The sequence below is a fragment of the Myxocyprinus asiaticus genome, chromosome 19 (assembly GCF_019703515.2).
Source record: "Myxocyprinus asiaticus isolate MX2 ecotype Aquarium Trade chromosome 19, UBuf_Myxa_2, whole genome shotgun sequence".
Taxonomy (NCBI): Eukaryota; Metazoa; Chordata; class Actinopteri; order Cypriniformes; family Catostomidae; genus Myxocyprinus; species Myxocyprinus asiaticus.
In genome coordinates, this window is record NC_059362.1 from 38,794,472 (window position 1) to 38,806,373 (window position 11,902).

At 37.2% G+C, this 11,902-nt stretch overlaps 1 protein-coding gene across 2 annotated transcripts; it reads right to left on the reverse strand.

Moving 5' to 3' along the window:
* Positions 1 to 1,747: 1,747 nt before the first annotated feature.
* LOC127410051 (acid sphingomyelinase-like phosphodiesterase 3a) lies at positions 1,748 to 11,770 on the reverse strand. Of its 2 annotated transcripts, XM_051645063.1 has the most exons (8): positions 11,588 to 11,770; positions 10,820 to 11,033; positions 10,188 to 10,332; positions 9,290 to 9,386; positions 6,419 to 6,582; positions 6,041 to 6,221; positions 5,540 to 5,664; positions 1,748 to 4,558 (listed from the first exon to the last, which is right to left on the reverse strand). In XM_051645063.1, exons 1-8 carry the CDS (start codon positions 11,682 to 11,684, stop codon positions 4,220 to 4,222), a joined length of 1,362 nt encoding a protein of 453 aa, XP_051501023.1. In that variant the 5' UTR covers positions 11,685 to 11,770; the 3' UTR covers positions 1,748 to 4,219. The 2 variants fall into 2 exon arrangements, with proteins under 2 accessions (XP_051501023.1, XP_051501024.1); XM_051645064.1 differs by lacking the exon at positions 10,820 to 11,033 and having other exon boundaries at positions 11,588 to 11,731.
* Between the last annotated feature and the right edge of the window lie 132 nt (positions 11,771 to 11,902).

Sequence of the window (11,902 nt, forward strand, 5' to 3'; positions counted from 1 at the left end):
AAGTAATTAAGCATGTGATACTATGTATTTATTATGTACATATTTGTTGTTTAATTACATCTGTAGTTACACAATTAGCCTTACCCCTAACCCTAAACCTAACCCTAACCCTACCCCAACCCTTATCCTAAACCCTATCCCTACACCTTAACCTAGCCGTACCTCAACCTCAGTAGCAGCAAATGTGAATCTTGCGAGAATTTTGTAATAGTATATAGTAGTTAAAGACACCTAATATAAAGTGGGACCCATGTTCTACATCCTAATAGTGTGATATGGAGCAATTTTTTTATTTGGCTTTATCTTCAACACGATCAACAGGTGACCACTCTTATAGCTAGTGAAATGTTGTGAAAATGACAGATTACATCACACTGCAGGTAAAACACCTTGAAAGCAAAACTACAGTGGCAAGAAAAAGTATGTGAACCCTTTGGAATTACCTGCATTTATGTATAAATTTGTCTTAAAATCTGGTTTGACCTTCATCTAAATTAAAATAATGAACAAAAACAATCTGTTTTAACTAATACCACACAAATTATTCTATTGTTCTTGTACATATTGAACACATCATTCAAACATTCACAGTGTAGATTGGAAAAAGTATATGAACCCCTATGCTAATGACATCAGCAAAAGTTAATTAAAGCCAGGAGTTGGCAAACCTGGCATCCAATTAATGAAACAAGATTGGAGGTATTGGTTAGAGGTACTTTGACTTATAAAAATCACTCAAATATTTTGATTTTGATATTCTCAAGAAGCATCTGCTGATGTGGACCCTGCCTCGTAAAAAAAGAGATCTCAAAAGACCTACGATCAAATTGTTGCTTTGTAAAAACTGGAAATGGTTACAAAGTTATCTTGAAGAGTTTAGATATTCATCAGTCCACAGTTAGACAAATGGTCTATAAATGGAGATGATTTAGTACTGTGGCAACTCTCCCTAGAAGTGGCCGTCCAGGCAAGATGACTCAAAGGGCACACTGCAGAATGCTCAATGAGGTAAAAAAAATTAAAAAAAGAAGAAGAACCCTAGAGTGACAGCTAAAGATTTGGAACTGGTTAGTATCTCTGTTCATGAGTCTACTATACGAAAAACATTGAACAGGCATGGGGTCCATGGCAGGACACCACGAAGAAAGCCGCTGCTTTCTAACAAAAACATTGCTGCACGCTTAAAGTTTGCCAAAGACCACCTTGAGAAAATCCACCTTTTGGAGTGGCCCAGTCAGACCATAACCCAGTAAAGATGCTGTGGAGTGACCTCAAGAGAGCCGTTCACACAAGACATCCTAAGAATATGGCTGAGCTGAAGCAGTTCTGTAAGGAAGAATGGTCTAAAATTCCATCTGAATGCTGTGTAGGTCTGATCCGCAGCTAGCAGAAATGCTTGGCTGAGTTTATTGCAGCCAAATGAGGATCGACCAGTTATTAAATTCACTTAATTTTCACAAACTTTTCCACAGCACTGTGTATGTTTAATGGGATTTGTTCAATAAAGGCATGAAAGATCATAATTGTTTGTGTGTTGTTAGCTTAAGCACATTGTGTTTGTCTATACTTCTGACTTTGATTAAGATGAGATCACATTTCATGACCAATTAATACAGAAAACCAGCTAATTCAAAAAGGATCACATACTTTTTCTTGCCACTGTAAATTCTTGATATTTACATTCTGGAGGATTAGAAAGACTTAGAAATAAAAAAGTACAAAAACAAGAACTATCTTGCAACAGCTGTCAACTTAATTATGATTTTATTGTGCAAGTTAGTTTTGGACTGCATTCAGCCACACAGATAACTGGCCAGTTAAATCAAAGAATTGTAATTTGTCATTTTTAGCAGCAAATGATTTGTAACTATGAAAAACAGGTTTGATTAAAAAAAAAATAGAATATTTGATGTATTATAATGTGTAACTTCAGATACAATTAAGTATAAAAAATGCATTAGAGTTATTTAAAGAAATCAAAGTTTGTAATGTGCATTGAATAAAGTAACAGTTTCTGTCAGTGAATCTCTTGAAAACTGTCAAGAACATGTCTGGGTCATAGTTCACCCTAAAATAAAAATTAATAAAATTTGCTTAAAGAAAATACAATTTATATTTATGAATTTTTGCATTATGATCAAATAATCCCATGACAATTAAGCACATCTACTCGCCCCTCGCTCTCGTTATTTTATTGAAAAAAAGATCATGATTATCTCAGTAATGAAAAACATAAAATTATAAAGTATTTATACATCATAGTAGTTTTTGTTGCTGCCTTATGCTGATTTAAATAAAACAAATAATGGCTTTCCTGTAATAGTGAAAAATTACTGTATTAAATTAATAAGAATCTAATGAGAATCACTGTTAGGAATAATGAGAATTACAAAAAAGCGTCCAGATTTGGGGGGAAATGAGCTTAATTGTCATTAAAATTATTTCTCAATGCACAAACAATCTTAATGGTCCTGATATACACTTATTTTTTTTAATAAAATATATAATTTCTATTTCTTTTCTTTAGATTTTGTTGTGAATTGGACATGTTTTCGTGAGATTCACACTAGGGATGCACCGATACCACTTTTTCTCTTCCGATCCGATTCCAATACCAGAAATCTCAGTATCGGCCGATACTGATCCCGATCTGATACCAGTGTTGTTTTTTTGCATAATCAGTTTAGAATATCTTTACATTATTGTGTGGAACTAATTGTGTGTACTCTTTTATAGGTAAAGAAACACAAACCTCTAACTACACATTATTTCAATATAAATGTGTAGCTTATTAAGAACAACTTTGTTAACTAGTATACTGGATAATGTAGCAGAAAAATTAACAGTAATTCCAGTATAAATCATCAGTAGAAAAGAAGCCGTTTTTTTTTTTTTTTGCAAAAAAAATTCAACTTATATCTGGACTTTAAAGGATTCAGATCTCTTTTTTGTTCAATTTAGTTGTAAGATATCAGCTCACTTTTCAAACACAGTTATTTTTTTGGAACCCATTCAACTTAAATATTATTATAATTTGTAAACAAATGATGATAATAATAATAATAATAATATTATATTATAATAGTAATATATAGTAATATATCTCAATCGTGCACCTTTTGTCACGGATCCACCGGTCTCTCTCTCTCTCTCTCTTCCTCACTGCTGTCAGTGCACACTCTCCCCGGAGTTCTGATTACACGCACATGCATATCATTAGTGGCTAATCAAGGACTGCATATATACCCCGCTTTCACACACACACTTGTCTTTTCTCATCGATAGTATCTCTGAGACTCCAGACCTTTCTACTATGTCAAACATACCTGTGTCTACATTATTGCCTGCAAGTATCATAAGACTGTTGTGAGTTATCTGTTCATCATGTCTATACCCCGTCTGGATATTACTCACCTGCTGTTTGCCACTCTGCTCAACTGGATTTACTCACAATGTTTATATAACTGTTTCAATCATCTGTTCAATAAACCCTGCTACTGAGTTCATATCTCTGCCTCCGTGAGTCTCTCCGTGACACCTTTAACTTTAAAACCCTCACGCTTTTATTTTGACATTCTGAACTCTCCAGGAAGTCTTGTATGTGTCTGTTTGTAGGAAAGTTCACAGTAGTTTAATTAGCTTCTTATTCAAATTCTGGTAAAAAAAGCACCTCCAGTGCCATTCTAAATGCATATAAGTGAACCAAACTATTGAGCATCTACATCTGAGATGTTATTCGCGAGTAGCGCTCAAATATTGCGCACCGCGTGAAGGCTAAAAATAGTCGCGAATGTGTAAACAGAGCAGCGCCATTCAATAACGTGCTGGAGCTGCGCATGCATTTTATATATTTACTTATTAAACAGCCTTTTGTGATTCACAGAGCTATCGCACGTCTTCAAGTGGCTTTGAATAAAATGCACGAGTCATATGAACTACTTTAATTGTGTTTTAATGGTTCTTTTATGTAATTCTTTTGAGCTTGACAGTAACAAACATGACTAACACACAGTATCGGATCTGGATCGGGCTCGTCCGACCGATACCCGATCCGTTTAAAAACGTCAGGATCCAGGTATCAGATCGGTGCATCCCTAATTCACATGTGTATTATTATTCTTCAAAATAGAAAAAGTTCACTGATTTCCTTTAAGCAATAAATAGTTTAAAAACACCCTTTTAAAGCTTGATCAAATGCAAAAACAGTAAAATGAAGAATCTACTCCAGAACTGTAACATCAGCCCACTCTGTCCGTCTGCCTGCATTCGCAATACACCGCGAGTAGGCCTCTCGATCTAAAAAGTGCACGGCACACACCTGAACCGTTTTGCATTCCCCCTCACATGCTGCAGTTAAGTCGTAGCTCACCATAAAATGGTTAAAATACTTCTCAAAGGCTTTGCTCTGTGGCTGCTCTAGCCTAAGTGCAAGTTCATGCAAGTTATGGGGCTGAATGTCGCCGATATCAAAAGCCTCAGTCATAATGTATTCCAACTTCCACTCTGATCTTTTTTCCAGGTTTGCTTCTGTGAGATTTAAATAGAACTGCCAAATATCCTTCGGAGACAAAGAAAAAGTGAGTTTATTAGAAGGGATGCAAGGAAAGAGCCACGATTCAAGCTAGCACCTTGATTAAAACACACCGTGTAATTAGAACTGACACCATCATTAATCATTCAGAAGCAGGAATTGCTTTGTGAAGAGAAACAGTGGTGGTGCAGTGATGACCTTTTACCAAAAGCCAATTTTCTCATCTATTGGAATTAAAGGGATAGTTCACCCAAAAATACAAATCCTGTCATCATTTACTCACCCTCATGTCATTCCAAACCCTTTTGACATTATTTCTTCTGTGAAACACAAAAGGATAAACTTTGGAGAATGTTGTGGTCCTTTTTTCAGATGTAATGGAAATAAATGGTGCCTAGAGAAGTTCATTCACAATGGATCACAATTAAACTAAATGCTTTCATGAAAGAACTTGCATTATTTTGGCTACATTCGAGGACACAGCACTAGTCTCATAGACATGCCAAGTAGAGCTAGGGCAGATGTCAAGATTTTTAGTGAATAATGACCAACATTTGGGTCTGTTCCTCACATAAACTGTTTGGCTTCAGATGACTTGGAATATAAAGCACAAGTCGAGTAGACCACTGTTATGATACTTTTATTGATATTTAGCATTCTTTTTGACCGTTGATATCTCCAGTCACCATTTATTCCCATTGCATGGAATAAAACAACTAGGACATTATCTGAAATTTCTACTATTGTGTTCTGCAGAAGAAATAAAGACATAAAGCTTTGGAATGACATGAAGGGGTATAAACGATAACAGAATTTTCATTTCTGTGTGAACTTCCCCTGTAGGTCAAGATATTCAGCTTCAAACCACTCAATTAACTACCATGACATGCAGTTCTTAAAAAGACACATTGTTTAAACTCAAATTGTGCTAGTATAATTTGCTAGAAAATATACTAGTAATAAATCAAAGCAGCGTGCTGCTATTTGCTAGTATAGGTGGAGACTTACCAGTAAACCATAATCCTGTGGGTTGTACAGATACGCACGGAGGCCTGGATTGTTTGAATATGGTTCAAATACACTTTTGATAGGTGTGACAGCTGGTGTGACAAATATGGAGTTCACTGGTTCACCTTGAATAAATGTATCAATAGTACATGAATCAGAATTTATAGTAGCTATGACAAAATGCAAACTTGTGGCAAGGGGAAACAGGGCTTTGTGGCATTTTTAAATGAATACACTAAAAGTTGATTGGAAATGTTCACTGGATATGCAAAATTAAAGCAGGTCTTGGGTTGCAGTCCCACTGCCAAGCTACTGTGAACAGGTGATTTGCAGGTAATCCAATACTTAGGGTGATGAATCATACTTTTAAATGTGGTGTGTAATATTTTTGTTAAAATAATTTCTCCTACCCCAGCAGAAGCAACTACAGTATAAGTAATCCATCTGCATAATGATTTCCCCAAAAAGTGTAAACACTGCATCAGTTTTGAGTTTTGTTACCTTGATGATTCAGAAGAACCATTATACTGTCTCGATGAGTGTGACCATAGAATTGACCCTGAATGATGTCGCTGTAGTTGCGAAATATCTTCACAAGCTGCTCATTATGGCTTTCTCGAATGGCTGTTGTATTTTTAGCATAAGGCAGGTAGCCGATCGGGACGTGAGCAATTACATAGACCTCGGAGGAAAAAAAGAGAGTTAAATTAATGTAAGCAGTCACCTACACTGTGCTGACACCACTGACATGGAGGCTCCACTATTCATCTGTTAATTTACAGTCCGATATTAAATGGTCCCATATGATCAGTCCACAGGGCTCTTTCTAATATTAAAATGCCTGTCAGCTCTAGTAATTTGCAGACTCAATACACTCACGTTCTCCATGTTCTGTCTTGATAAGTCCAGCGTTTCCTGCAGCCACTGGAACTGCCCGGCAGGGTCACTCATGTTCACAGTCACTTCATTAGGACTATAGTACAGATTTGTATTAAGACTCACAAGACGAAGGCCAGGTTTGATCACAAGGGAGTAAAAGCCACCTTCACGCAGACAAAAACATTAGCTAATTGAATAAAAACAATTTAATCAAGCAATAAGATACAAGAGTATACAGTATATAGGCTATGTTCTGAATAACACACAGTATACCATAATATTATTATTGATGTAGTATATAGTATATAAGCTATGCTTGGAATTGCATACACCATACTACTCCATCTATTGCTGCAGTACATAGTATACATTGATAAGCCACAACATTAAAACCACCTGCCTAATATTGTGTAGGTCTCCCTCGTGCCACCAAAACAGCTCTAACTCCTCGAGGTATGGACTCCACAAGACCTCTAAAGGTGTCCTGTGGTATCTGGCACCAAGACGTTAGCAGCAGATCCTTTAAGTCCTGTAAGTTGCGAGGTGGGGCCTCCATGGATCAGACTTGTTACATGTCAAAGTAACATCCACATGAATGCCAGGACCCAAGGTTTCCAGCAGAACATTGCCCAGATCATCACACTGCCTCCGCCGGCCTGCTTTCTTCCCATTGTGCATCCTGCTGCCATCATTTCATCAGGTAAATGACACACACACCAGGCAGTCGACATGATCTAAAAGAAAACGTGATTCATCAGACCAGACCACCTTCTTCCATTGCTTCATGGTCCAGTTCTGATGCTCACATGCCCATTGTAGGCGCTTTTGTCGGTGGGCAGGTGTCAGCATGGGTACTCTGACTGGTCTGTGGCTACTCAGCCCCATACGCAGCAAGCTGCGATGTACTATGTGTTCTGACACCTTTATATCATGGCCAGCATTAAGTTTTTCAGCAATTTGTGCTACAGTAACTCTTCTGTGGAATCAGACCAGACGGGCTAGCTTTCGCTCCCCATGCGAATAAATGAGCCTTGGGCGCCCATGACCCTGTCGCCGGTTCACCGGTTGTCCTTCCTTGAACCACTTTTGGCATGTACCAACCACTGCATACCGGGAACACCCCACAAGACCTGCCGTTTTGGAGATGTTCTGACCCAGTCATCTAGCCATCACAATTTGGCCCTAGTCAAAATCGCTCAGATCCTTACGCTTGCCCATTTTTCCTGCTTCCAACACATGAAATTCAAGAACTGACTGTTCACTTGCTGCCTAATATATCCCAACCCTTGACAGGTGCCATTGTAATGATAAAATCATGGTTATTCACTCCACCTGTCAGTGGTTTTAATGTTGTGGCTGATCAGTGTATAAGCTACGTTAGGAATAGCATATACAATACTACTCTTACGATTGCTGCAGTACGTAGTATCTATACTGTGCACGGTATACAAATTTTCTGTAGGCCTTATGGCCTATGGTAGGGGTTGAATGAGTCAATTAGTAGACTGTTGATTATTGGCTGCAACATCTTTGCCTGCTTTTACAAAATTGTTACATGATAAAAAATCGTAATGATTATGGATGCCATAATGTATCAATATATTGACTATTGATCTGCACATTATTTTACAGATATATTTTTGAGGCATCAATATATTAAAATTGACCAACATTTAAATTAGAAGCCTAATTTGCATGTTTTCCAATTCACTCAATTGGCCTTCTGTTTATTAGTGTGGCGTAATAGCGTTGGGAGATCACAAGAAGCCGGGTCGCGGGTAGGAAAAGCACCGGTATCACACACAGTGGACGAGCTGCAACGAAGCAGAAGGCAGTCCAAAGTTACGAAGGTTTTTGTATTTCAAGAATGAACAAATTGACGTTGATGAGTTTGCAGGTCAGTGTATGAAACTAGTGTAACTGCGCAAACAGAACAGTTAGAAACGGTAACGTTTATTATGCAATTTCTCTGTATGCAGCCTTGAAGAAGTCTTTCATTCAAGCTGTCAAACCACAAAGAGACATACTTGTAACTGAAAATACATTGTGTAGGCTATATGAAATATATATATATATATAATATATCATCCAGCGATGGCTAGACTAAATCATCTTTGTCTTTTGACAAAGTTGTGCTCTGTGGCACTGCAGAGCTTTGATGCTTAGCGTTGGCGGTGTGTGCATACCTTTGTAGAAAATATCTGTAAATAATTTTAGAACGTGCCATGTCATCTACCAGATGCGTCCGGTGTGTGACCCCCTTTAATTTACCCTGCAACTCACAAAAGTTGTGTTGAGAAAAAATGTTGAAAAGAAAATACGTATTATGCAACGAGCAGCCCTATTAATATCTGGAAAAAAATCCATATATACATCAATAATCATCGGGAAAATCTTCATATTATCGATGCATGAAAAGGGCATTGATCCCAAGCCTATTAATGATACAGATTTTTATGAAAATATTATTTAAGCAAATTTGTTAAGTGCAATCCCTATTCATGAAGGTATAATCCCTGACTCTGCAACAAAATAATAATTCTATAGATGTCTACTACTGTCCATAGTAGACATCTATAGATGCAAGGTTACTATAACCTTGTGTTGTGTATTTTAGCACAGCTGGAACTCTTTATTGACCAATCAGCATCCAGGACCTGAACTATCCATTTTATAATGCAGAATATGATAAGTAAACAGTCTAGAAATTCATAAAATATCTAAGCAACATTTTAATCTCTTGTTTAAAGCATTTTGTTTAACACTGGGGGACATAAAGTAATTTTGTAGTTAAATGATTTATCTTTGTATACAACCAAATTATTAAAATGTTCACATATGTAGTAGTATGCCTTTCTTAATAGCAGTTACCTTTTTGCAACGTAGCTACAGCTGCTGGGTTTAACCATGGCGACCAAAGTTTGGCTACAGCATCATAAATCAGATTTGCTGATGTGGGTAACTGATCCTAAAAAGTTTTAAAATACATCCAAAAATAAAGTGACAATACAGCAGAAGGCAATGTTCAAAACAGCATACTATCATATAACTTGGTGCACTGCGGTATGCATATGGTCCACAGTACGCAAATATTCAGTATCCATGGCATCATAAACCTGACTGACCTAGGACATTTGCAAAAATGACCAGTATTTGACAGAGCAGGCAAGGAAAAATGCTGTATCCCACAATGCAATGCACTTGACTGGACCATTTGCATTCCCACAATTGAACCAGAGGTAATATTAGACATAGATTTTAACATCTTATCTCATATTCTTAACCCAGTCACCATTTTCTTTCATGGTACTGAAAAAAGATGTAATGAAAGTGAATGGTGACTGACGCTAACATTCTGCCAAACACCACCTTTTGTGTTTCTCAGAAGAACATGCAGGTGTGGAACAACATAAGGCTGAGTAAATTATGACAGAATTTTAATTTTTGGGTGTACTTCTGTATACCTTTAAAAGACACGTTTACAACTCATTCATTTGCCAATATAATCAAATATGCGAAATTACATTTTTTAGATGACTGGATGCCACCCAAAAAAATCATTTAGCATATTTTATTATATTGGGAAATGTAATAAGATCATGTGACAACAATATAACATAGTACTTTTTGAAATGTTTACTGTTGCACAATACCTCCAGTTTGTGTATACTCTGGAGTAAGTAGTAATGCTACTATTCCATTCCAAACAGCCTACATCTGCCCTTTAACCCCTGAGCTGTGTGTTGCCTTTGTCTTAGATTTGAAATACCTGTGGCCAGTAGTCGTGGTTGCCCAGGGCAGGGTAAACTGGCAGTTGTGGGAAGAACTGACGTATGGTGTGAGTCATATTGGAAATAACACTGATCACTACGTCAGTGGACAGCTCTTCTTTAGGGACATGGGGAGGGCTGTCTCTGCAGTGAGAAAAAAATATTAAAGAATGGTGTAAACAATATTATGTTTGTTACCAAATTCAGTAATCTGCCATCTTAATCTTAATGTAATAGCCCAGTTGAACTACTGATGCCAAACTTGGAGATAGTTCACCCAATCATCCTCATGTTGTTCCTAAGTAACCAGTATGACTTCCTTTTTTCTGTGGAACACAAAAGTAGATGTTAGGCAGAATGAACGACTGACAGCCTCACAAACTGTAACAGAGGTTGTCAGTCTCTCACATTCTGCCTAACATCTTCTTTTGTGTTCCACAGAAGAAAGAAAGTCATACGGTTTTGGAACGACACAAGGGTGAATAAATGATGACAGAATTTCCATTTTTGGGTGAACTAATCCTTTAAAAAGCAACAGAAAAAATGTGATTACACAGAACAGCTGTATTTGTGAGTTAATAATTTAGATATTAAAATCTCTCTGAGTGTGTACTGTATGTTTTTCTCGTACCCTGTCCAGATAATGAACTCAGGCTGCAGGTCTGCTTGTTTCATATAACTGAACGCTGAGAGAATAAGCTGGTATGGAGAATCACATAGGAAATCTCCAAACACTCCTGGGTCCAATGCTGGAAAACCCTTGGAGGAAAAACACACTTTGGTGTGGTCCTCTGTGACATGATAGGTTGGATCCAAGTGCAGGTCTGAGATATGCCAGAATTTACCTGGAATGTTAAATGCTTGAGTATAAAACAATTCCACAAACATATAAAATACTCCCCTTAACTTTACTTACTGTCTGGAGGCCCCGGTAAAGTCATTTGACATTATAAAAAAACAACAGACAGACACTGAAGCTTTCATCCTATTTCAGTTTTATCACAAAGTAGGCATGCACTTTACAGAAAGTAAATTAATTTACTCAATTTTAGCCCATTTTGGGTGGGAAATATCCAGTTTAGTATCAGGCTGTTTTTTTGAACCCATAAAAGCATTTAGGTTCTCCCAAATGAAAATCCTGCAATCTGGGCAAAACAGGCCCAGGAAAAAGATCAAATGCAAACAGGATAATAAACTGTGAACTCTTTTGCCTACTGTAGGCAACAATGAAATTAAATGGCAAGGCAAGGCATGTCTGGTATAACCATCAATAAAGGAACAGAAAATGCAAACGCATGCAAAGAGTCTCGGTGCGACAGACCTATGCAAAAATATCCGGCTTTAAAAATGAGATATTAAGCACCTGTAACAGCTGATCCAGAACGTACACAACACTTACATGGTTTTTGCAGGTGTTTCAAGTCATTATTAATCGGCGCAGCGGAAACTTGCACGTAAATATTACCAATAAAGCATATTATAACGAGTAAAGCCATTATAAAACCGAACTTGTTTCGCGTGTGTCTGTTAATGTATAATTGAGCTCTGCTTGTGTAAACGAAAACAGGAAATCAGCGGCTCTCACGTGACAGCATTGTTTACGCAACCGTCTGCGGTTATGCTCACTGATTGGATATTATACAACGGAATTATAATATATAATATATTTATATAGTAGGGTATATATATGTATTTAGATTGATTGTAGTATTTG

Bases quoted from the DNA above. Each gene is read 5' to 3' on its own strand.
- LOC127410051 (XM_051645063.1), bottom strand. From the start codon at position 11,684: ATGGCTTTACTCGTTATAATATGCTTTATTGGTAATATTTACGTGCAA. The intron at 6,583-9,289 runs GTAACTGCTATT...GTCTGCGTGAAG, and splicing joins TGTAGCTACGTTGCAAAAAG to GTGGCTTTTACTCCCTTGTG. The intron at 5,665-6,040 runs GTAACAAAACTC...CATTTATTCAAG, and splicing joins GGTTCTTCTGAATCATCAAG to GTGAACCAGTGAACTCCATA.